The sequence below is a fragment of the Cygnus atratus genome, chromosome 19 (genome assembly GCF_013377495.2).
Source record: "Cygnus atratus isolate AKBS03 ecotype Queensland, Australia chromosome 19, CAtr_DNAZoo_HiC_assembly, whole genome shotgun sequence".
NCBI lineage: Eukaryota > Metazoa > Chordata > Aves > Anseriformes > Anatidae > Cygnus > Cygnus atratus.
In genome coordinates this window covers 395,728-422,561 of record NC_066380.1, presented here as the reverse complement: position 1 = coordinate 422,561, position 26,834 = coordinate 395,728, and the positions used below count along the sequence as shown (strand labels likewise).

Sequence of the window (26,834 nt, the reverse complement as noted above, 5' to 3'; positions counted from 1 at the left end):
CATCAGAAATAGCAGGGTTCATATACAGGTTCACACTACAAAGGTTCAACAGAGTTACTTGCTTTTATAATATTTTTTTTCTGGGATTTGTACCAGGGAATTTGTACCAGTCAGTTTTGTGTGTTTTCATGCACACATAAGTGAGTAGAAGAGAGCTTATCCCAGGCTCTGGACAACCTTCAAAACTACTTCACAGTATAGTTTTGATAAATGATAAAAACAAGCATCAGTACCTCTCCAGCTCCACTTTTTTAAATCACTATCCAAGACATCTAAAAATAAACAGAGACAAATTCTATCTCCCTCACAAGTTTTTCCCCTTCCTAGAAGCTCTGGGAAAGTAGTGCTTTGAAAAGTTGTCTAATAAGGATAAGTAGTCTATTTATTCCAGAATAAATGACCACCCCTCTCAGATCCCTCAGATTGGATGCATGGATTTGTTAAAGAGCAGTTCTTGAGCTATTGAGAGATATATCACCACAGGACATTTCTCCTGCATAATTATATTCTCTGTCCAAACTCAAGATGATGGTTTGGTTTTATAATTTCCTGCCCATACAACATCAAGTGAATAGGTACACCAAATGCATCATGAGCATTAAATGCCTAATAATTGATTCTGGACAATTGCAGTGTGGCATTTAAACAAAACTTAAGAGGTTTTCTTGGACTGTGATTATTGGCCTTGCTATTGCCCACAAGGGCCTGTTACATCAGACTCTTTTGTATTGACCAGGAGCACTTCATTGCAGAGTTACATGTGCACATCACTTTCATGAGCATGGATTGCACAGACCAACAAGAAATCTGGCTTGGGTCCGTGTTATTACTTTTTTCCACTGAGGCAAGTCCACAGTGCACACCAGGCAATTTGGTAAATACTGTAAGGAGCTGAGGATATTTGAAGTGCAAATGAGCATTAGACAGCTTGTGATTTTGTTGCTAACAATGTGCTTGGCAAATTCTAAGCAAAACTCATTTAGAAGCATGTTCTGTGTTTCAAAACCAATGCAGGAATTAAAAGAAAGCCATTTTAAATGAAGGCATAAGGAAAAAGAACCATTGTAACACTTTTCTAAAGCCCACATTACTTGAGCTAGAGCTCGTTCTGGTACCTTAAGATATGAAGTAAGCTGAAATTCTAGTTGCTAAGGGAAATAAATGGTGCTGTGTTCCAAACCAGCCCTCAGCGAGTGGAATTTTCTGACAAGAAAGCATGTTTACAACTGTAGCTCATTTGAGGCCAGGGAAGTTGGGCCTTCTCCTGGGTCCTGTCGTGTTTGTCGATCTGCCTTTTACCTTGTGTGTAAATGAAGACCATTACTGGTTTTGGTCCTCAGGCTGCTTTTTCCTGTTGTTGGGCTCTTAGCGTCTGGTCCTCCTTTCCTCCACGGAGCCCCCACAAGTGCTGAATCCCAGCTCAAGGAACGCCAGGGACCTTCTCCCCTGACACCGTTTGCTTATGTTGTCAGCCAAGCCTTGCTTTTGTACTGTTGACTGGGGCATAAATTAGATACTGGCAGGTTTCTGCACTTCTAAGTGGTGTTGCTGACAGTTGAACTTTGCAAGTTGATTGCTAGCCTTTCTCTTTATAGGTCAGATGCTTAGAGCCAACTTATGTTAACATGCCAAAACAAAACCAGGAGCATTCCATTTTGCTGCAGTGTGCAACATATGAGCATCCATGTGTACTATGTCCTTCTCTGGCTGCACAGAATACAGCTTAACATATACATTTCATTTACAGGAAACGACTCCATTTTTCATGATATCGACAGTGATACCTCTTTAACTAGCTTGAGCGACTGTTTTCTTGCCTCTTCTGAAGTTAACTCCATGCAGGCTAGAGTAGGAAACCCCATTGACAGGCTGTACTCTATGCAGAGCTCATATTTCGCCTCATGAAAATAAAAGAAAAGAAACAGCCGGCGTATATTTAGCCAGTGACTTTTTCCAGTGCAGACTCTACAGCCATATGTTGCCCAGCTCTTCCTTCACAGTGACTCCTGCCGCCTCTGGACTGCAAAGAGCATTTTTAGGAAGACTATATCTGTGTGCATATATGTATGTATGTATATATATATCAATACCTACCTACTTACATACATACATATATAAACAAAACACATCCACTGGTCCCATACCCTTGATTCCCAGCTTGCACCAGATCAAGAGAGAAGCGTGGAAGGAACAGAAGACCCTGCTCTTCAGCAGCCTTTTTTTTTTTTGGTTTGGTTTGAGCTCATCGTTGTAAAGGAAATGGATTTTGCAGAAAGCTAGACCTTTCCCTCCTTTCTCTCTCCCTTTCTTTTGGATGTTTAATTTTTTTTTTTTTTAAGCCACTGATACTGACATCGGTCAACCACATGAAAAATAAATCAAAGAAACTGGAGATTCCTCCCTTTTCTTACTGCATGATTCATACTATGTTGTGGATAAATTGCCATTGAACTGTGAGAAGTTAATGTAAATGTGACGTTCAACATTTGTTTCCTTTCTACACTTTTTTTACATAATCTAGATCTGCTGATTAGTTTATAGCCCTTATACATATGATACTGAGGAAACTGGTTAACAGTTATATTTATGGAGAAAGCCAGTGATTTTGTAATAAGAAAGGTCTATGACCCTGGAGAGGAGATGCATGTTAGGGACAGAGGCATTTAGGTTAGTATTGATCTTTATTAATTAAAACTAAAGGTGCTTACAAGACAGAGTTTTATTTATTATTTTTTTTTGCAGTGTGAGAATAAAACGTTTACTTTTGTTTGTAAGTATTTCAGTGCCAAATTCCAAGTCTAGGCTATGATTGGCAAACATGTTGTTCATTCTGTTCTGTTTATTTATGTTTTGCATGAGGCATAAATGTGCTATTCTCCATTGTCCATCTGCAATAATTAAGCACTCCTTTAGTTAATTATCTTGCTTCAGCAAGAATCTATGATATACAGTTCTAGCCTGAACCATCAGAAGTCCTGAAATGTGCACCAGCTAGGAAGAAAAAAAAAAAAGTAGGAGAGAGATCACAATGGGAGGTTTAGATATACTGAGCTGGAATCTAACAGAAATACTGCAAGTTTCACGCTGATTTACTGTATTTACAGTAAATACTCCAACTAACCTTTTAGTAGTGCAAATGGAAGAACAAGAAATGCATAAATTGAAGGAAATGACCCAGATGAAGTTTGATCATCTCAGATGCTGAAGTTTGAGCATATGTCATATAGGTTTTCATAGGGCATAAAATATCATAAATAATAATAGCATAGTTATAAATATTGCCTGGTGATAATTATAATGTGGAGAGGCAGACAAGTACAGTCATGGTTCTTAGTGGAGAAAACTTCATTGGGAAAATTTGCCAGGGTAATATCAGTAATTATAGGGCGTGTTCAAAATAGAGCTCATGGGGAAAGATTGGCAGGATAGGCCCTTTCTGAAATAAATACCTTTACTATATTGACCATAATATCCAAAAACAAACCGAAGTGTTGGTTAATCTGATTCCTTTGGGTGAGGACTGGCAGCAGCTCAGAGCAGCAGCCTCCTGGGGAGGCGTAGAGCATTCCATTTGCAGGAGTGCAGACACTCCCTGGGACCCTGACCCTGGCCAAGGGGCGCTATTCCTGCGTGGGGAGGGAAGGAGTGCCCACTGCACCCAGCCCCAGAGCTCCTCTGCCCACAGAGCCTAGTTCTGCTGGGCAGCCAAGTGCCCCTTCGCCCATGCAGCAGGGCTCTCTCCCTGTGCCCCAGAGGGAGGGATGGCATGGATAGGTGGTAGGTCCAAGGGAACAGGTAAGATCATGTTCTTCTCCAATATGAAGATGCAGGCTGAGAGCGTCAGAGGTTTAGTAAGAAAGCAAATTTCTGTCTTTGAGATAAGCCCATGCATCTTCACACTGTGATGAGGCTTGCACTAGGGGAGAAGACTACATGCATACACTGCAGCAGAGCTAAGCGCAGACCTGGAGGTAAACCCCTCCTGCTGCAGAGCAGTGGCCAACTCACCACCTGCCTCATACAGGGCCCTTCATGTGTGAAGGAACAAACATCCCTGTGTGGGGTGATGCTCCCCTTCCTGTAGGTGCCTATTTCATCTCTCCAAGGAGCCTGCCACGCCCAGGGAGGTGGGTCTGTTACTTTTGCTAGTAACCGTTCTCTCACTTTCCGGTAGGGATGTGTTTTTTTAGTTGAAGGTTGTGAGCCCCTGGATATGTTTTGAAATTGGAAGAACTTTCTTTTCGCAGCCATTCTTCCCTTTCTTTGCGTGTCAAGATAAATAACAATTTCCTTTCTCTCTTCAGTGATAGCAAACATAAAGAACTCAGGTGAGCTATACTGCTTACAGGGCAGAAGGCAAGCACTTTTCATGTAGCACATTATAAACATTTATAACCACCAATCTCAATGAATTCATAATATTTTCCTCCCCATCCTCCTCCTGTGCTCATCCAGAATCATAGAAAAGCGTGTTCACCATCTCAAACATACTGGGTTTATAGACTAGACATAAATCTTGCTTTGTCCCTCATTCCTGGCAGGACCAAAATGGCATTTATTGTATACAGAGACTTAAGTGATAACTATAATGTGTCCTACAGTTTGGAGAACTGTCTTGTCCCAACTCTACCTCTGCTTCTGGGCTGGTTGTTGAAAATACAATCGATTTCCAAGGTAAAGAATCCAATATCCCGTTTGATAGCTGAAGTAACCATAATCTTTTGCTGTTCTTTAGATGGTTGTTTGCTACTTTTTTTTTTCTTTCATTGCACTGTACCTGTACATACCGTCTCCTTTTCCCTTGGTGTGTTGTATGATGATGCCTTAGCTGTTTGTTCCCCCATTTTCTACCACCTCTGGTGCCACAGACACTACACAGTCAAGCCATCTGGCGTGCATAATGCTTCCCTTGCCACTGTGGATTGCTGCTGGTCAAGGGAAGGAATGCATGGTCAGTGATTTCCAGCAGACCCATTAAATCTGGCAAAGGCCAAAGTTCATTAAAGCAAAATAAATGTCACTTTTTTGTGGAATGAATTATCCTACTGGAGTGTGATCATTGTGGTTTTAACCTGGGACCTGCAGTAAAAGATTATATAGCAACCTCTGACCTTTTTGATTTCTGTTTTACTCTTCTGTTGTCAAGGGAAATGTCACCAATCAGGTGAAAGTAAAATGTTTAATGGTCCATATCACAGTAATATCTTATACTGAGTCAAATTGATAAACCCTTGCCAAAAATTCTTAGCATCTGGCACTTCTACGGAAACCACAAACAATGATTGCACATATGGGAGCTTGAAGGTTAGAGGTCATGACAGCAGTTTATTACATGCACCTTACAGTGATCATTTTCCCTAGGAAATTAACCCTTTTCTAATATAAATGCATCAAGTGAACTCTTCATGGTGTTCCAATCATTGTTTTGGCTAAGCAAGGAATACGTGTTAAGCTAAAGTGGTGACAAGATGCAATTAAGTAAAAGATGATTGATTAGGTTTCAGTGTTTGCTCAATAATGTTTAAAAAAGGTTACTGTGAGATCAGAATGAATACACTAAGTAACAGCTTCCTCAGAGGTCTTTATTGTGCAATTACAAGATCTGTTCATAAAAGCAATGGTAGCACACAGAGTTTTTCCTGCCTTCATGAATGGTTACTGAACAGTGTGGTCACTGAACCCACCAACTGGCTCTCAGCTGAGCAGCAGCATATTTCCATTGCATGGTTGAATGTCAAGGGAACGATTCCTACCATGTACTGCTCCTTTCAGCCCCCCCCTATTTTTCACAATACTATGGGATAAAACCCATATTCTAAGCAGTTAGGGGGCTGGCAGTAAATGTGTTTAGTCACAACATGAAAGACAGTTATGTTGCTGTAAGTAAAAATATAGTGGTTGCACTCACTAAGATTGAAACTGCATCCTAGGAATTTTGATCTTATTTACTTCTTTAAACACTGTCATCAAAAACATCCAGATCACTTAACCCAGTTGCTGCTAACCATGCTGAAGACATGACTCGTGTTAGTCTCACGATGGCTGCTGAGTAGGTCCTTCAGACTCACCCTGCACAAGTCTGATGAATGCTACCAGGTCCTTTAAGGAGATCACTGCTGCTCTATCAGCAGCAACCTAGCCACCTCACTGTGCCATCATTGCATGGGGAAGGGCCTTCATGCTGGCAAACCTTCCAGGGATGATGTGAACCCACTTACCTCTTCATACTGTGCTCAGGACTCCCTTCCAGTTTCCTTAGGGATCAGAAATACCTCCCAAGTCACCTTCCTAGGTGCCCCAGGGAACCCAGCTCACCACGATAGTGCTAGGGATGTTGCAAGCTGGGGTTTGCAAGAGCACCTTCTTCAAACCATGTCATAATAATTCTGGCTGTCCCATAAAGTCACTAAAAATTAACAGCAGAATGAAAGAGGGAGGAAAAGGCTCTCACAAGCCCCAAGTTTGGTCATAAAAGTGAAAGGAAAGAGAGCATATTAAAGCACATCAAAGCCATGGAAGTTGGAACCACAGTACACAAAGTCTGAAATGCTCAGGGCAGTGCTTTACACAATCTGATGCCCAAACCATTCATGCCATGCATTCACGGAGAGCAGATGTTCCCTGCATGTGCTGGTACATCTTTAGTGTGTCTTCATTCCTCCTCATCCTGGTGGCACTGGACAGCTGACATCTGCACCCACAGTGATGTGGCTAGGGCTTCAGGTTTTGGGTCTGTCTTGCTAGGTAACTACTTACACACTTGCTTAACTTTTGGCAGGTATGTAAAGCCTGTAGACTTTGGTGGGATTTAAGCACAGTCTTGCTCATTTGAGGCCTACCTGAATAAACTGAAACTATTTGCCTTCCTAAAGGGTACAGCCAAGGTCCTTTTGGTTCTGTACACCATTCTTCTGTTTAGTAGTGGCTGTGAAGGGACTGCCAGATATTTAACATTGGGAACTCTGTTTTTAAGTGAACACCTTATTTTTTAGCTGTGTATGGCTGTATTACTTGTATATTTATATATTCTGTATTTATGTTATCAAAATGTAGTATTTTGTAGCTGTCTGTTACAATTTGTTTAACTTGTAAAAAAATATGAATATGCTCTCTCATAATTAACCATCTGCCTTTCACAGTAGTTTCCCTGCTCCTTTCCCTCTGCATTGGTAACAAACCACCATAATGTATGTAGATCATTGTCTTTTTTTTATTTTATTATTATTATTATTTAATTACTTGTCATTGTTAAATTATTTATTAGTGTTTTTAAATTTCATTTCACTGATTTTTTTCCTGCCACCATTGTCTGGCAGCTAAGATACATGAATTTCTCATACATTATGCTTCTTCCTTTGTGCACATGCACACATACACACACAAACACAGTAAACAAAAACAGAAAAAGAAGGAAAAAAAGATAACACTTCAGTATATTTGTAAATAAACAACCTGTAAACAAAGCAGGATTTTCTTTCAGTGTGCAGTTCTTTCTTTGCTTTTGCAGACTGAAAGTGTTTTCTCTGCAAAGTGGGGGATGGCACCACTGTTTTCTCAGGCAGGATAACCAGGGGATCATTATAACCGACCACTGTGTTATATATTTATTTTTTAGTGATGTGGAATGGTAGTCCAGGCTGTTAATTGAGTGCCCTCCTTTGTTCCAAGGGGACATAAAGCAAGGGCAAAGACAGGGTCTCTCTTCACACTGTTCTTCATCTTCCATAGTTTGAGTGCGCCTCCGCAGGAATGGGGACAGTATTTTACATATCACCATGGCCCTCAGCCTTCTTTGCATGGGCTGTCTTAAGACAGGCAAAGTCTGTAGGAATTGAAGATGGTGCAACCAGACTACTCACACAGCTATAACTCTGTCAGGACCAAAGTGTGTGCGGGGTCTACTTGTTCCTGTTAGCACTAGGAAGAGAGGCAACTTCTTGCCCACTCACAACATCTGCGTCCTGCATACTAGCCTGCCTCCAGGGCTTACTCTTAAGCATATGAATATGAGCAGTCAACTGCAATAAGCCTAGCAGAAAGCATACCAGGAATACCTGGGATCACGACAAGCTTGGGTGCACTGCCTTGATGCCACCAGCCACAGGCACAGCTGTAGAAGAAAATGGGAAAATACCTCTTAGAGCAAACAGCTGACACCATGAACACAGCATCTCACACTGGCCCTCTGATTCTTCCATTGAGTAGCAGAGTTCTAGAAGATTATCAGTGTTTCTGATCCATGAACTGCTTCAGGGGAAGACTGTAGTAGTCATTGCCACTGACTGCTGTGGAGAGCTGCAGCCTAAGTGGGTATCCAACTCTCAGATAAGTTTGGGAAGGGGTGGGGGGTGGTAAGAGCTGTTTGCTGCTGTTAATAACATCCTGGGTGCAAACTCCAGCTGTCCTGCTGTTTACCAGGGCTTGGCGATCATCAAGGGAAGGATTATCCAGGGAACCCACTGTGCCTGTGCCCTGACCCTACACATTTCCCACTGACACCAGCTATCGATGGGATTCTCACCCACTGAGCTGTGGTATGGTCTCATCTGTCCAGTTTTGTTGTAAGGCAAGTTAGATATTGTTAATAGTTTTCCTTCAAAGTCTTCCATTTAAACTATTTTAATCTGAGAATTATGATTTCCAGCAAAATGCTGTTTTTCACCCACAGAAAAGATATGCTCAGTTTTCCAGAGATAATTTTGATCATGGTAGAAGTAAAATGGATTTTTTTCAAAAAAAAAAAAAAAAAAAAAAGACCAAAACCTGCTAGGTTTTCAACAGAAACTATAAGAAAAGGACAATTTCTGAAAGATATATTCTTTAAAGGGAAGAAAACAGAGCAAATACAGGTATGGAAAGGGAACCAACTCTAGAAGTAGGCATCTAGATAGTCTGGGCCAAAGTTTTTAACCTTCTTTTCTCTGTTTTAGTGGTATAGGAATGGCCATGTGGTTATTTTTTAAATTACCTTATCCAATGCCATTTATCTTTAAGTGAAAAACAAGCAGTGTTGCTGACTTGGAGAAGCAGCACAAGCAGAAAGGCACAGAGCTGCTGCAGGGGAATGAGGAAAACCCAGCAGACAGCTTGTAATTGCCCAGTATTCTTGGCCTGTCTCCTGAGCAGGTTCTGCTCTTCAAGCTTGATGTGCATGGGGAAAGAAAGCCCACTCAAACAGCATTCACCTGACCTTCCTTTGCAGAGGAAACGAGCTGTTCTGTTGGTCCCTGCCATGGAGTGCTCATATTGGAAAACAGAGGGCTAATATCCTCAATGTTTAGACTCAGAAAGAAAGTCCTCTTAGCTGCCAATTGTCTCTGGTATGTACAGGCAGCACACAGGGACCAAGCTAGTGTAACAGCCCTGTCCAAGGACCACATACCTGTGGGTTTCTGAGCATCCCAGGTTGCCCTGTACAGTCAGCGGGTCCATGCGGTCGGGACCAGGAGGTTCTCCAGGAAGAATGGCAGAAGCACAACCAGCAGCCCTGGATAGGTTCAACACAATTGTCCAAAGATGTACATTTTGCATTAGCACTCCTCAGAATTGTATTCACACACTTCACAGGCTTCTGCTAAAGCAGCACTTGGTATTGTCAATGAATGTGTAACTGCAGGTCTAGCTGGAAGGAGAAGCAGGTCCTATACCAATGCTGAAATGGTTTGTCTGCTTGTTTGGATGGGTAAGGCTTGTGAGAGTTGCACACATGCTGCAGATAGGCAGGCCAGTTCAGGTGCTCACAGGCACCATCTGCTACCTGTGTCAGGCCAGGTTGTGAGCTAGGAGAGCCAGCTGTGCTCAGCAACGCCTGCAGAAGTGCCCAGGAGTTGACTCACAGGGCAGAAGTCCTAGCAATACAGTGTGTGAAAGCTGCAGTGGTTTCAGAGAAATCTAACAAGATAGTTTTTTGGAGCAAAACACACGTGAGGGGAGCCATATTCTAAAACAGACAAGTGTATATAAGTATTACCAATGGATTATAAAGTATTCATCTAGTAATGACAAATTTGAGACCAATATAAAATGATAGATATATGCTGATGTCTCTGGGGCAATGTAAATGTGGACGTAAACTTCAGCTGAGGTTTGATTTGGTCACATCTGATTATAAGTTGCCATTCCCCTGCTCTAGAGACACTAGATTTCTTTTCTGTGCCTCAGGCATGAAGTCACAAGTTCTATTTTTTATTAAAAATCAAAAGATACAGTTTTATACCTAACCTGTCATCACCAAAAGGGGCAGCCCTGTTCCCACCGCCACTGCCAGTCATACCATTTCAGCACATAGTTTGCAGCCCTTGTGCAGCAGGATGCATTTATCTGTCTGTCTTTCTTGAAAAGCAGTCCATGAAGGATCAAAATGAAAGTGGCTTTCCCAGAACAGCTGCTTAATCTGACCTGAGCAGTGAGTACATGGCTGCAAGAATCAAAGAAAGAAAATGAATGCACAGGGGAAGTGGGACTGGGCAGAGGGAAAACAATCTGTCCTTTTCCACAGCAAGCCACAGTTTTACCGGGGGGAAGTGGTACACCCCAAGAGGAAGATGTTAAGAGAACTGTCCAGTCTTTCCCACAGCAGTTCGCACATAAAGTGTGCAGTGTCATGCAGGGTACAATGGATCAAGAGGTGGCAGCTCAATAATATAATGAAGATAGTTCATATGTAGTCAAAACTTTTTTTCAGTATTTGTTAATTTAGATCCTAAGGATATCAATATAGCTGCTGAGCACAGGTCTCTCTCTGCTAAAACTCTCACTCCAGAACTTGACCTTAAGGACTGATCAATAAATTGTCTTTGTTCCCAGTCAAAACCTTCTTTCCCTTTTGCTGTCCACCTCCAAATTGCATCATCATGTCCCCCTCATGCTTGTTATTGGTGGAATGTCACTAAGGAAAAATGGATTGCCATTAGCAATTGTTTTTCACCTAAGTCAGAGTTAGCTACTCAAATATTCATGCTCTGCATGCATCTAATATTTATGAAGGAAGAATTACTGAGTTGCCCATAGCCATTTCTGAATCTCCCCAAAAAGGTAGGTGAAAGGGATCAGAAAAAAAAAAAAAAAAAAAAAAAAGATTAATACATTTGGGGCTTGCTGTTCTGCATTGTTTGTGTTGTGTTTCTCTTTGGTGTCAGTGAGACAGAATGAAGACTGATTTATATGCCACAGCTGTAGCAAACAAAAGAAGAAGAGACCAGGGAAATGGCTAGAGGTAAAAATGCCGGTGCAAAGGGCTAAAGGCCTGCACCTGGGTACTGCTTCCCATGCAGTCTACCCCCCTTGGAGCACCTTGTAAAATCAGATTATCTGCTGGACACAGGAGTTCAAACAGCCCTTCAAAAGATTTGTCTTAATAATTGCTGCCTTATCTTAACTTCTGTTTTTTTATCAGCCAAACTGGTGCTGGGAGGCAGATCCTGAGGATAAGGTGCTGTCACTCTTAATTATTATTACCTCTTATAATGAAAACACATTTGTTCATCCTTCTGTGCACTCGGAAATGGTGTAACTAATGAATGTTTAGTGTTTTATCAATATTTTTAATAACATAAAAGAAACATTATGAGTATGGCCCCACTGTATAAAATGATCATGGATTAAATGCTATTAAATAAAGAGTATACCTGCTTCTCATTTATTTGTATACAAATATAAACAAATTACTCATTAAGAATGAAATACATTTTTATATTCTCAGAAAACCATTCTTTCCTGCAAACTGTATTTTGCAGTTAAGATGCTGTGAGGCTATATTCTGTCACAGGAACATGGTTATTAGCACTAGAAACAGCATGTATATTCTGAAATAAGAGAGGTGATAATGTTATTTCTTTGTTTACTTATAATGGGAGAACAGAACAATTCTCTTTGAAAGCACGCTAATGAATTTGGCTTGTAGTATTTATCCAAGCAACATCTGACATTTGCATTCCAAACTGTTTTTTCTCATCTTTTGAGAACTAAAATATTAATTACTTGGAAGAAGAGAAAGCATGCCTTTGGTTGTACCTGTGGAAGAAAAGACCTGCTTATATTATTCTCTTTGATCCACTTCTCCTCACTTGGGTCTGACAGTCCCCACTGATGGTAGCTGGGCTTGGACACACCTTTGCCAGCTTGACATCGCATTATATTGAGCCCCAGTGTTTCAGTATCACAGTTTCATCAGATCATGTTATGAGCAAGACACATGCTGTAATTGACCAGAGCTGCACCCTGAACTGGAGAGGAAAGAGAATAATACTAAGTGGAGAATTACATAAAACACAAGGTGTATCAAAGCATTGCATCTTTTCCTGCCTCTTGGTAGAGTATTTACTTCCTTTTTCTCTACCTCTTCTCTATCCTCTGTATTTACACTCATTCATATTCTTTTGACCTTCAGTTAATAAGAGGGCATCATATTATCTCTTTGTTAACCTAAAAGAGGAAATAGGGTGACATTTTTGTATGCTTTTGAGGTGGTACATCCGCAAAGAAATATGGGGACTAACAAGATACCTGCTCACTCAGAATCATGCCTGCTCACCACTTGTGTCAGCTAGTCACTGATTAACTGGTAGTGAATACCAAATCCATTCCCAGCAGTGGAAGATAATGAGAGTTTGATTAGACCCTGGCATAGTCAGATAATGTCCAAAGGAAAAGGACTTCACATGACAGGCACATAAATGCAATGCTTTTACAACAAGCATTTAGAGGATGACACTAAGGCTGACATAATGGAACTGTGAACAGAGCCCAAAAGGCTTGATTTCAGCACTCCAACCAACGATTTTGGTCAGTGACACACAGATTTTTCTAATTCTCCAGCTGCTCTGTACCTCCTCTTTGTCAAAATAAATAAATAAATAAATAAATCTTTCTGTATGCTGTTATATTTAACTTCTTAAAAGACTTGCTAACAATTCAAGTGGTTTTGTCAGAGTTTTGTCAGAGTTTTGTCAGAGAACCATTGTTTCATGAGTTACTGTAGAGAAGTGTGAGGTGCTGAAGGCTTTCTTACAGTTTTCTACCTGAATTTTATTATTTCCTGAATAAGCAATCTACTTCATTTTGGGAGTATTAGGACTATGGCAGCCTTGAGACAGCTCTTTCTAAAAGTACTTTTAGGTCTTTTGCCGCTTCATTTCAGTGTTCAAAACATTGTTTTGAAAACTGTGATGAGATAGAAGGGACAAAACAAAGTTGAGAAGCTAGGTAATGGTAGTGCCCAAAAGACAGAGTAACAAAGCAGATGATGGTAACCAGGATAATGGTGATGTAAAGTTATTCTTCTCAGCAAGAAATTAATCTGCCTAAGACAGGACTGAGAAAAGAGACAGTATTTCAGTGATTTTGTGTCACCTCCTCCCCACAGTTAGGAATCCATATGAAAGTGTCTGTGCATTTGCTTCGAAGAATATGCACGTGCTATTTCACCTTTTTCTACATTCAGAGGGATCCCTGGTGGAGAGGCAACATCCCCACAAGGCTCCCGGCAGAGACCCAGGCTTGGTGGCAGCAGCAGCAGCCGCTCTGGCCAGCAGCAGGGCTGGAGGAGGGCCTGGGCAGCTGGCTGTAGGGCAGGAGGAGGATGCAGCTTGCAGCCTCTTGCATAGCCAGTGTGCTGCCCCCTCCCCTCGCACAGTGGGGCCCAGGGACTATGTGCAGGTTCCTTCTGGGATTTGGGAAGAGCATGAGGAGGGTGATGGTGACAGGGTCTGCAAAGAAGCAGACTCTGCACCACATTGCTCTCTACTTCTGTGCAAGGTATTTTGGGGAGTGTCTGGAGAAGAACACTCCTCTTCTTAGTTGTCCTGCCTCCAGTCTGATACTGAGACTTCTAGGCATGAATTTCCCTAACCCAGTCCTGGGGACAAGCCCTGCTCACATAGTGGGGTGGGGAGCTTTCCCCAGGTACACACATGAAAACAGGCAGTGCTACACAGGCTCAGCCATCATGCTCACTACTACAGATGTGTACACGGTTCACTGCATTAAATGTTTTTCTAAGGAAGGTGTTTCACAACACACCAGTCTCTATTATTAAAATGAGGAACATGGGATATGAAACGCCTTTTCCTTTTAAACACCCATTCTATAATTACCATGCCCTCTCCCTGCTGGAGGGAGTTTGTCTGTGGGTGCTGTGTAATGGTTATTAGCTGTACACCTACAGACAGCAAAGACAGGCAGTTCTCTCCTAGGCTCTCCACCACACCTCCCATGTTACCAACACTACTTATTCAGGCTTGTTTAATTTGTTTCTTTGTTCAACTTGTAACAAGTAAACTGGTGTCCAGCAAAACACAATGAGTTACTACTGATCAGATGACCAGTGATCTATACTAGCTGTGGCAATCCCTCACACCTGTGTTGTCAGATTAACATTGATAAGGAGCTACCGATAAGCCCTGCACAGAAGTGCTCCCAGTGAAGCCTGTGGATTTCCTTGATCTTTCTTTACACTTTAGCATTACGCGAAAACCTTTCGCTTTAGAACGGGGTAATTATACTCCCAGTGGCAACAGTCTTTCTTGAAGGCCACATCAATGCCTGTCTGCTGCTTACTGAAGTAGGCTAAACATATGTGACCAAAAAAAAAAAAAATTACCACAATGACCTGGATAGCCTAAACTCCTTTTTTCATTACTCTGAAGAGGGACATGCCCCAAAATCTCTACACCAGATAGAAACAAAAGTATCTTTGAAGCAAGGTTACTAACAGGCTGACAGTTCCAGGGGGTGCGTCAGAAAAAACATCTCATACAGTGATACAGCCTGTATCTGAAATCTATATACACAAATAGGGACATTTCTGCTTGTTTCTCTTGACCCTCAATATCAGTGGCTTGAAACAGAAAGTTGGAACTAATCTGCCAGTCATAGGTTATCTGCCTAACTTCCAATGGGAAAAAGGAATGCGCCTCAACAGCTGCACTTCACGATTGCTTCTTCCTTCAGTTTGCTATTTTTTTCCTGAGAACACTGGCAAATATAGCCTTTGTCTGTGTACCAGTTCACTCTTTGTTGTTTGTTTGTTTGTGTTGAGTTGTTGCATTTATATATCTAATTCTTAAAAAAAAAAAAATCCTGTCCTTACTGGTGGTTAGTTGGTTAGCTTGCAAAATGCTTAGATGAAAAATGCTAAACAAGTACGAAATCTGATTACTTTTAGAAGGACTAAAGCAGCAGTGACATTCCACATGCTACTGGTACGTTATGCTTTTGCAGTTCTGATAAAAAGAGACTTCATCTACAGCCAAATATAGCCAGACATAGTATAATCTTCAATTGCTGCAGTGTTGCAATATGCAGAATATAATAGAGTGCAACTTTCCACAGGGAGGATCAACCGTCTCAGCTTCCTGGTAAATCTGCATTTGACCTGTGTTTCTGTGAGACTAATACATTTTAATGACATTTGTAGCAGAAATTGCCTGTTCCTTCACTTTCTTAATCTCTGAAACTTTTGAGAGACCTTTCAAGTATGAAAGATTTCTGTAAGACAAGAGAACATGCATGAAAAGGAACAGGCTTTTGAAATCTAATCATCTCCAGCTTAAAATAGAGGTAGTACCAGGCTGTTGACAGTAGGTCTCTGAAGACTTTCAATATACTTTTTATTCCATGGCTCTGGCACCACATAGGAAATTAATTCAGCGACAATATTTTCATTAGATTATAACCCAAGTTCTCAATCTTAGGCACATTTGTATGCTTGTAATACATTCTAATTACTTGTAAAGAATAAGTCTGTGTGCTGGTCGGTTTATTGAATATATTAAATTAATGAATAAATAAATTTGTCTCCATGCTGGGAATGCCACTCGAAGTCAAAACTTGCTGCAGAAGGAACCAGAAATGTATTCATTTGTGGTTTTGGTAAATTATATGGTATGTATTTTAGGTGGACTGTTTGGTTTCTCACAAGAGTGATGACTGAAAAAAAACTCACCCTTTTTTTCTTTTCTTTTCTTTTTTTTTTTTTTTTTTCCCCTAAAGGACAGAAGTCAACTGCATGAAGAGCCTTTTTCTTCTTCCTTTTTCTTCCTCTCTCTCCCTTTTTTTTTTTTTTTTTGGGGGGGTGTGGAGAAAAGGGGGTAAATGAGAGCTCATTATAAAGTCAGTCAGGAGTGTTATTCTTTCTGCTTGAGCTCAGCACCTCACATGGTTTTGCTATGATAGAACTCTCAGAATATTGACTTACTCTTCTGCTTTCACTTATTTCTAAGTTACACAGAGTAGAATGGAAACAACATATACATTAATTAAATTGTGATAATGGTGGATAAAATTGGCAGGTTTTAGTATTATGTAGTTTCTGCCCATACTGTGCACTTTTCTGTTCATCATGTCATATTTCATTTAAAAAAAAAAAAAAAAGTTGCTTTTTGCCTAGAAAAAGACATTAGAAAGGACAATTTTTCTGAAAAGTTGGAAAATTCATTATTTTTGAAGAGAGCTGTTGAATTTTCACAGCACAAATGAAAAGTTTCTCTGTTCCCTCAAATTAATAACTTTCACAAAACGTCTGAAAAAAAAAATCAGAAAAAGCTTTCTTCAGTGGTTTGTTTAGTAATGTGTTTCCTACTGTTTCCTTTTCATAGAATTATTTTCTTCTCTGGCCCATAGGAGAAAAAATTGCAGGTCTTAGCATGCAAGAAAACCAACGTGGTATTCTGGCATTAACACCAGCTCTGTTCCCTGAAGCACTGACTCTCAGAGTGCTTTCGTTTACAGGGAAATGCTGTTTGTTTCTCAGAACCATTGCATCCCCTTCAAGAGTCCAATTTTCTAATGAAGTGTCTTCCAAACTCCAAAATGCTGCTGCTTCAGGTACCTTCCTGATAGTGGGATCCTGTGACATCAAGAACAATGTCTTCAAAAGTGCTTACAGTGAACATGGAAAAGAGCACCAGGGATTTTATACAGAAAAAAAATAATTTCTTTTGCCCCTCAAAGAAAATGGAGGTGAGTTTCCAAGAGAAAAGAAAATAGGCCTGTGGTGCTGGAAAACTGTTATATGGGACAAGGGGCTTGATCATAAGACTGAGGCAAAGACAGAATGAAAATTTCTCTTCCAGACTGTTGAAATAAAATCAGTGGAACAAGAGGATGGTTGTGTGTGTGTGTGTGTGTTGTTCAGGCTGCAATGCTTCGTTGAAGATCTTCACCCATGTGAAAATACATAACCCCTGTCAACCTGCCAAGTGAAACTTTGGGTGATCGGCTGTGTAAATGCTGGTAGCACAGGATAAAGCTGCCTTTGGCTACTTTCAATTACACGCCCAATTCTTTTAAGACTTCTGAATATTCGGGAAAGGAGAATATGCAGAACTTGTTTGTTTACATCAGATTGTGCTGTGTTTTCAGGTTTCTCAACTGCCTTTGGAGCATGTGAGTACAGCCCTTGCCCTTCCCCTTCCACATACCTGGCAACTTTGTCAATACAATAAATGAATCCTCTACAGAAGAAGGGAGTAATGTCAGGCTGATATTGTACAGGGTTTCGTCATTTCGACAAAGTGGGAACTGGAGCAGAGACAGGCATTAAACAGCAAATGCTTTGCAAAGCAAAGTGTCAGATACTGGTACTGCAGTGATGATTCAGGCAGCCCCGGGGGCATTACTTATGTGTGTGCTGGGATGGGTTGAGGAAAGTGTCGTAACTAAGGGCAGATTTTAGTCTTTAATCTTTCAGGTACTGCTGGAAGCATGGCTAAGTACTGCTGGGTTTGGGTGCTGGGTAGAACAGTTGGAAGTGAGTTCAGTGACTCCACCGAGACAGGATGGATGTCACCAGGGCTTGCAAGGCCCTTGGCTGTCCACTGCACAGCAGTTCTACTGCCAGGCTCATCAGCAGCCTAAGTACACTGCAAGCATTATTAGGAAGTTTTGGCAGGAAGTTCTAAACATCTCACTTTCTTCAGAACTGAAATATTTTTCATGGATCTGGAGAACGGCCTGCCTGTGCAAGTATCTTTTTTCCATAGATGATTGTAAGTGAGGTCTTTTGGATGAGGAACTTACTGAAGTTGACAGCTTAGTTGCTTTGAATTTCTGTACAGCTTTCTGTTCTGCACCAGGGTGATGCTGAGCCTGCCCTAATTAGCCCAAAGTACTGTAGGTACAAAAAACACAAATTCATTCTCATGATACCTGGCTTATCTCTACACAGACCTGTTGCAAAGACATGCCCCTGAGGGGCATCACAGTAAATTTCTGGACTTTAATTTCCATGTTCGAACTACTATTCAAGCTTGTACACCAAATCCATTATCAGTTTCATCAGTTTCCAGCTTCCATTAAGGAACAGTGTACCTTTTTCTTTTCTAATCTTCTCAGAAGATACAGTAGTGTTCAGGTGATTAAAAGGACATACTGAAGAGCCAGGCCATTAAAGCCTACCTCCAGATGTCCAGGATTTAACAGCTTAGAACTGTTATGCCTTCTGACAAACCCATCCAGAGCCCCCAGTCCTTGTTTTTATTGGAAACTGTTTTTCCTTGTTATTTTACTTGTACCAATGAGACAACCCACTCAGAAAGAAACTATTCTGAGGGGGTAAAGACTGTGGTGCTCCTGGTAGCAATGCCAGTGCAGCTGTTACCTCGATTATCTGTCAGATACGAGTTTCCAAAAGCTGGAGCTGGCATATGCAAGTCTGGAATATTTGTGTTTCAGTACCGAAAGCAACAATTACACCACAGGAAGAAAAACAAACCTCTGCAGACTAAGTAGATGAAAATGAACAAGTTTAATCAAAGCAATTGTATAATATTTTATCAATCAGCATTATTTTGCTTTGCCAAACTTTACATTATAACACTAGAAGAAAATGGAATTTTTATTCCAGTGAAAATCTGGTAACCAGGAATGAAAAGTCAACTTTCCAAAGGCTGGAAAAAAATCTAAAAATGGTTAGTTTTGAAGCAAGTGCACAAATGACTGGTTAAAGATTTTACTAATGAAAGTACAATGGCAACATTAGAATTCAATTGTTCAATTGGATGGGACATACAAAAACCACCATATCCAACTGCCTGACCACTTCAGGGCTAACCAAAAGTTAAAGCATATTATTGAGGGCATTGTTCAAATACCTCGAACACTGACAGGAATGGGGCATCAACCACCTCTCAGAGAAGCTTATTTCAGTGTTTGACCACCCACAGGGTAAAGAATTTTTTCCTAACATCCAGTCTGAACCTCCCCTGGCACAGCTTTGTGCTGTTCCCCCACATCCTGCTGTCAGTTATCAGGGAGCAGAGACAGGCACCTCCCTCTGCACTTCCCCTCCTCAGGGAGTTGTAGAGAGCAATGAGGTCGCCTCTCAGACTTCTTTTCTCCAGATGAGACAAACTGAGTGTCCTCAGACTCTCCTCACAGGACATGCCTTCCAGCCATTTTACCAGCTTTGTTGCCCTTCTCTGGATGCGTTCAAGTATCTTAATTTTTTTTATATATTGTGAAGCCCAGAACTACACATAATATTCAAAGCAAGGCTGTATCAACATTAGACATAGCAGGAGAATCACCTCATTTGACCAGCTGGTTGTTCTGTGTTTGATGTATTCCAAAAAGCAATCAAAAGTGAGTATTTTAATATAATTTGAAATTAAATAAAACATTTACCTGAAAAGACTTTTCTAGGTAATCATTACTTTACTTTTTCTGAAGTAAAATCAAGAACATTGGTCTGAATAAGACCAATTTTTCCCAAAAATATCCTTACAAAAATACAATATTTTCCATAAACATGTCCTGATTTTTCTGTCTCTTTCCTTATTCATAAGCATATAAAAAACTGTCTTCTTGCTTCACTCTGACAACCTGATGATTTCTTACACCTTATTTTCTCCTAAATAAAATATATCCAACTTTTATTTTGCAATATCAAAGTCTGACCTAGATCCTTATCTGGGGCAGAATGGAGTCTGAAGATCGCATACAGCTTCTCACTAAACAATGAGAGGCAGCTTTTCCTTATCGATTTGGGTATCCAGCCTCCGCTAGTGACATTCTGACACAGCAGTGGTAGTTCCTGAAATAATGTCCAGGTGGAATTCTCAACTTGACTTTCGCTTGTCCCCAGGTGTGAAGGTCCAGGCAGTTTTAGGCAGTTACATCTGTGTTGCCCATAGGTGCTGAGCATGGGGAACTGCCCATCCCATGTCCATACTGTGGTTTCTGCTCCCAGGAGTTGAAGCCAGCTCAGAATCAAAAAACAAGCAGAGTCACAGAGCCCTGCGTGAACAGGACAGTGCCTTAAAACAGACCATAAAAATAGGAACTATGAATAACCCACTTAATACGCTAAAAAAGAAATTCTGAATTACATGCATTTACAACACCATTGCATATTAAGTTTAGAAAGAAGTAGAGAAAAAAGTTTTAGCATGTTCTCCCTAAGATTTTTGTAAGGAGCTAAGTTCTGCAGCAACTTTCAGAGAAGTAGTCTCTGTTCACAACACGAAGTGCTGCCATCAGAGAAGGCATTTAAAGGCACCACATTTCGGGGAATATAATTTATTTTCAGTAAAGCTGTCAAAGAGCATAGCTGGTTATTCCAATCAGACAGAAAAGGCAGGGAAATGTTTAACGAATGAAAAAGATTCTTTTGTTGAAAAGAAGTTTATATTTAAGGACTATAGGGGTGGATAGGGGAAAAAAATGGAAGCACCAATTTAAAAAGAAAAGAACATATTTTATCCTCCGTAGCTGGCATGCCTGTGACATAATCAATGTCTTATATTTTTAAAAATCTAAGGGTATTTATGGTGTTTCTTGTCTGATTTTGTACGAAAATCCAATAGTCCACCCCTCTGTACTTAGGTCTTCACATCATTTGTCCTCCAAACTTGTTATCACTGCTAAGAGCATGAAAAATGACACACAAAGGAAAACACAAGTTTAACTGATAAGCATTGTTACTGAGGTGTGCAAAGTTTACTAGCACATCCTGTCTGACAGCAGCAAACTTAGAAGAATCTGGCTTTGAATGATGCGGAATACAGTTGATTATGAATCTAGGATACATACTGTGATCAATGAAAAGATAAGTGATCTGTCCCACCTGACATAAAATAGATGCATAGTCTATGCACATGGGTATAGAGTGTGAAACAGTATTCCAGGTAAGGCGTATTTGATAAAAGTGCCCCATGTGCTCCACCTGTAGGACATCATGAAATCAGCATTTCCATAGTTATGCAGCATGCACAAGAAAATGCCTGTAATGGAGGAAAGGACAGCATACTCAGGGAACAGGAAGCATTAAGAGCAGAACCTGCCATGTCTGCCTGGAAGAAAACCTTCCTACTGTTTTTGTCAAATGCCAAAGTCACATGCTATATGGCAAGAAGCTGTGGCTTGCAGACTGGCATTGGCATGGAAGATCACAGAGTCACAGAATGGTTAAGGTTGGAAGGGACCTCTGGAAGTCATCTGGTTCAACCTTTCTGCTCAAGCACAGCCACCTGGAGCAGGTTGCCCAGGACCATGTCTAGGCAGCTTTTGAAGATCTCCGAGGAAGGATACTCCACAACCTCTCTGTTCCAGTGCTCTGTCACTCACACAGTAAAACAGCACTTCCTGATGTTCAGATGGACCTTCCTGTGTTCCAGTTTGTGCCCATTGCCTCGTCCTGGCTCTGGGCACCTCTGAGAAGAGCCTGGCTCTGTTCTCTTTGCACCCTCCCTTCAGGTATTTATGGACATCGATAAGATCCCCCCTGAGCCTAGTCTTCTCTGGACTGAACAGGCCCAACTCCTCCAGCCTCTCCTCACAGGAGAGGTGCTCCAGCCCCTTGGTCACCTTGGTGGCCCTCTGCTGGACTTTACTATGTCCACGTTTCTCGTGTACTGGGGGCCCCAGAACTGGACACAGTACTCCAGGTGTGGTCTCACCAATGCTGTGTAGAGCGGAAGGATCATTTCCCTGAACCTGCTGGTGATAATTTGCTTAATGAAGCTGAGAATACAATTAGCCTTCTTAGCAGCAAGAGCACGTGTTCAGCTTGGGCTCTTAGGCCATTTTCTGCCAAGCTGCTTTCCATCTGGATTCACCCAACATGCTCTGGTGCCTGGGGTTGCTCTTCTCCAGATGCAGGACTCTACATTTCTTCTTGTTAAATTTCATGAGAACTTTTTGTCAGCCCACCTCTCCAGCCTGTTGAGGTCCCTCTGGATGGCTGTGTAGGCCTCTGGTGAGTTAGTTACTCCTCTCAGCCAAGGCTCTTGTTTGCATTTCAGAGCAAAATTTTCTCAAGGATTAACAGTTCTTGAACAATTTTTCCAATATATGAGGTATAAAAATTTTTTTCTTCCCAATTAGAAATGCAGGTCTTTCTTGTACAAACACTGTGGCCTGCAAAAGGAAAATCTTGCTCTCCAGTTACGTCTTCAGCAAACCTTTGGTCCATTTCTAAAGGTGCTGATGTAATACAGAGTTATGTTCCATAGGGCAACCTCCTCTCCAGTACTTCGGCCCTGCAGAGCAAAAATCATTGGTACATTGGTACATTGCTGCTCTTGCAAGGTTCAGATTTTGTGTGAGTTCGTTCTCCAGAAAATTAGCTTGGAGGAGTTCAAGGCAAGTCCTTTATTTTCTGGTGCAGGAATAAGAAAGAATATTTGTATCAACAGGCAGGCTCCATCTCAAGTAAGGATGGTCTCTCCAGTCAAGACTCACTGAAGTAACCAAAGGAGGAGCAACAACAGATGAATTCACAGGGAAGTGTGGTTTTTTTTCAACACAGAGAACAAAATTTAGAAAGCCAAACTGGTACTAGAGAAATCACTTCTGGACTGAACTAACTCGCTTTTATATGATGACTTCTGTTTTTACTATTTTCAGCCTGAAAAAAAAATAATAATAATAAAAAACTTTCGCAAATATCCTTTACCTTTCCTCAGTGGCTATTTCCCTTTCTTTCTCACACTATTTTTTTGGCTTTCCTTTGATATGTCTCCTGGGAGAAAGGTATTACTGACCAGCTCTTCTCACCACTTACAGCATGTAGTTCAGCAGCTTATTGATCTAACAGCTCTGTCACCCTGATTAACGCTGGAAAACTCTTAATTCAGGCAAATGCTTCTTGCAGGCAATTTCAGACAGTAACTCTTGACTCTTCTTTCATAAAGGAAGCAAAGAGTTTGTACTTGGATACTGTGTGTGTGCACCAGAGACCTTGTCTTTTTCTAAGGTATCAACAGCCATAACCAAACAGGTCCCAAGTCCACAATCAATGCTGGTAATACTCTGGCAGGAAAATAACTGATCTTTCTGGCCTCTTTGTTTAAAAGACTCACATTGTTATCTGTGGTGGCAGGTGAAGTCAACTCTCAGACTAGCAGTCTGGTCTGGAACAGGAATTCTTAAGTGCAGTCCTGCTTCTAAAGGGTAGTAGGCTTCAAAAATTCATTTCATTACTGTACAATATGTGCTACTTATTGATTGTTCCTCCTGACAGACTACAGATTCTGGGGTCTGAATCTTTCCCAGCTCTTTTCCTAGTCTGCTCCAAATCCCAGCTTGCTTACTATTTTTTCCTGTAGTTAATAGGTTATTCCCTATGCACTGTTCTCATGGCACTTCTCAGATCTGGCCTTAATTGACTCTCTTAATTTCTACTATTCCTACTTCCAAGTAAGATAGTGCCTATCTTGTTTTGGTTTGTTTATTTTATTTTATTTTATTTTATTTTATTTATTTTATTTTAATCATTTACACCTGGATTTTGCAACAGACTTTTGTCCCCCAACTTGTGCTTCTAAGAATGTATGTAAACATCTGAACTAATTTCTATCCTTTTTTTTTTTTTATAATTAGCCACCAGTGAGCTGATACAGATATCTAAATTTTATTTTGTAATTTGATGTCCTGTTGGTGAGGGTATCAAAGTTCTAACACACAAAAGCAAATGCAGGTAAGCCTGGCTCTTGTTCAAACATCAGAAAAAAGTGTGTCTCGAAGATAACTCATCCTGGGGACATCAGATTCATGCCTCAAAAAGGATGTTCTGACTTGCTGTGTAATCTAATCTGTCCCTTAAGTTCTCAACATACTTAGCAACATCTGATGAAGTTGTTCATATTAGTATTGCAATGTTGTTGGTTAAAAAGAAGCCCTAGGCTTATATTAGGCTTGCTGGAGTCCCTCTGTCAAAGAGTGGCTTCCAAAACTCCACCCCAGATCAGACCACATCAGTGCTACGTTTTTCACACAACCCATACACTACTGCATTAGTTTTGTATCTCAGGTCAGAAATGTAGGTGCATGTACCACATAAGATGGTTGATTGTCACAGTTCCGGAATCCATTGTATTGTCTATTAGTCAGTCAATATACATCTGCCTGTGATGACTCCATAAACACAGTTCTGATGAAAACAGCTGTTGTTCAACCATATCAAGCACATCACACTTACTCTGAGCATCCTGAGTCACTCAGAGCCATGAGCAGAATTTCAATGTTTCAGTTTCATAGCTCACAAATTCAATACACAAAAATACACATTTTCAATGTGTACTCGGTTTCTATGAGTAAAACTGGGGAGGGTGAGGAATGTCCATTTCTAAATGTCCATACTCACTGTACAAGTTCCCACCTACATATTTTTATTTTCTGCTGTGCTGCAGTTCTCATGGTCTATTTTCTGCTGTAACTAAGTCTAGAAAATTTAGATTTATTTATTCTAAACAGGTACAGAAAGAAACTGGTGTAGAGACTAAATTTGACACACACTACCTGCCCAACCTCTTCATGTGTACTAACAAATGGACAAATTTTTCAACTACCAAAGTAGGTAGATGCCAGTTGAAACTTTTTGTTTCCTCCAAACTTTCAGTCATTAAAATGGGACAAAGTGTATCAAAATCTGAGAAGAGACAGGTTGTATTTGTGGATGTCAGGAATACTTTTAACTATAATTAACCCAGCAAGCCCTTTTTGAAAACAGGTAAAATATTTGTTAATCTCCAGACCATAGCCATCATAATTCTTAATGTGTTTCTTGCCACAGTCTTTATACATTACAGAATGTGTAGCAGTAGGTTAAATTATTATACCTGCCAATGGCAGAGTTTTTGTTCTTGGATGGTGCCAGTGGAGTTCCTTTAGCCATGCTACTGTGCTGACTCATCAGGCTGTGGTTGTACTCAGGAGTCCCATATGCTCTGAAAGCATTTAGGACTTCCATTCCCCAGGCCAGAAGGAAACTGTGCATATCACTGTAGTGGGTTTACGTGGCAAGGTTTTTGTAGCAGGGGGTCATAGGGGTGACTTTGAGAAGAAACTAGAAGCTGCCCCATGTTAGATAAAGGTCCCACTGCTGACCAGAGCCTATGGTCCCCTGCAATCAAAACCTTGCCACGTAAACCCACTACAGTCACACAGAACAGGCTGTTCCAGAGAGCTAGATAAGCTGATATCTCACTTTCCAAGAATATACCAGACGGCCACATGACATCTCTGTTGCCATCAGGGAGCTTTGAATCTGAGTCCTGCACATTACCAGTACTGTTCTACTGTGACAGTAAGAATACTTCAATTTTAAGCATCAAGCTAGTTTCTAAACTGCTATGTGAACATTCTCCCCCAAAACTTGCATTTGCAAATATGAAACTTTTTTATTCCATCTCTGATTTATTATCAGCTTGCCTGCCTAGGTCACCTGTGGATGTGCCTGTCAGCAGTGGCTGTGGCTCTTGTAAGAATGTAAGAGCAACAGCATTGGATTTGTCCAGCCCAGCTCCTTTAGGCAGCATCTGGCTCAGTTTTGCTACCGAACCTACCACAGCAGCAGGAAGCTCTGTGTGGACTGCAATGCCCTTTATGAAGCTGGGTATTAAATGGGTAGCTGGACTGTGTCCTATTCCACCCAGTAGTGGCTTTGATGCCAACAGCACCTGAGCTCATGAAGTTATCAGGTGGCTCCTTCACAACCACACAAAGCTGTAGGAGAAATGGTAGAGGCAGCAGAGGATATTTGAGGAAGGAAGATCAATGGTCCCTACCCTGCAATATGTTTCAGCTGGAGCTTAACAGGGTCAATCCCACAAGTAACTGCAATTCGAGGATGAAATTTTGTGTAAGACTGGGAGCTTAAACAAACTGGGAAGGAAGTGTAAAGATATGTTCTTCTGCCATTTCAGCATGGACACAAAAAATTGATGTTGAGACAGCATACGAGTGCTCTGATCACTGCTGATATATTTCATTTGAGAGAGACCATGATATTTCACATAGCACTGAGATAATAGGCAAGTAACTCAAAGGTATAATAGAACATAAACTTCAAGAATTTTGAGTGCAAAATAAAAGAGTACAGAAGTATATATAAAGTATGGAGTTCAAATATTTGTTTGAACTACTCATTTTCAAAAATCTCCTACTAAGATTCTATTTCGAGTGGTTTAATAATTTCCTATTAAAGACCAATTTATTCTTTAATAATTTGCTATGAAGAATTTTATATAATCCACTAGTAATAAAGCGTTAGCAGACAATGCCATAGAGAATAGTTGCAATCTTTCTCCCTTTCAAAAGTGTCTTTTGAATAGTCTTAAGTTGCAACAAAAAATTATAAAGCACTATGTTACACAATCAATCACAGTAAATTCTCTGTGTATGTATGGAATTCTAATAAAGAACATTACCGCTGTGTAGTTTGCATCCTACTCTTTTGTGTGTGATCTCACATAGAAGCTAAACAGGATAGAGAGAACAAAAAACACTTGCCATGTGGTGGGTAAAAAAAGAGGAGACAACACACAGATAAAGAGCTGAATAACAGGAACACCTTTACTATGGAAAGAAAAAAAAAACACAAAAAACATAATGTT

General features: G+C 40.7%; 1 protein-coding gene across 4 annotated transcripts in view; it reads left to right on the top strand.

Moving 5' to 3' along the window:
• Nucleotides 1–16,961, top strand: part of LMX1B (LIM homeobox transcription factor 1 beta) — a 120,160-nt gene extending 103,199 nt beyond the window's left edge. For 2 of the 4 annotated variants that reach the window (XM_050714599.1, XM_035555258.2), the window contains exon 8: nt 16,729–16,961. In XM_050714599.1, the coding sequence (XP_050570556.1) occupies nt 16,729–16,931 (203 nt within the window). In that variant the 3' untranslated portion in view covers nt 16,932–16,961. Of the gene's footprint in view, nt 1–1,747; nt 8,544–16,728 lie in introns of those variants that run through there. The other 2 variants (XM_050714600.1, XM_035555259.2) reach the window with 2 other exon arrangements.
• The last annotated feature ends 9,873 nt before the right edge of the window (nt 16,962–26,834 follow it).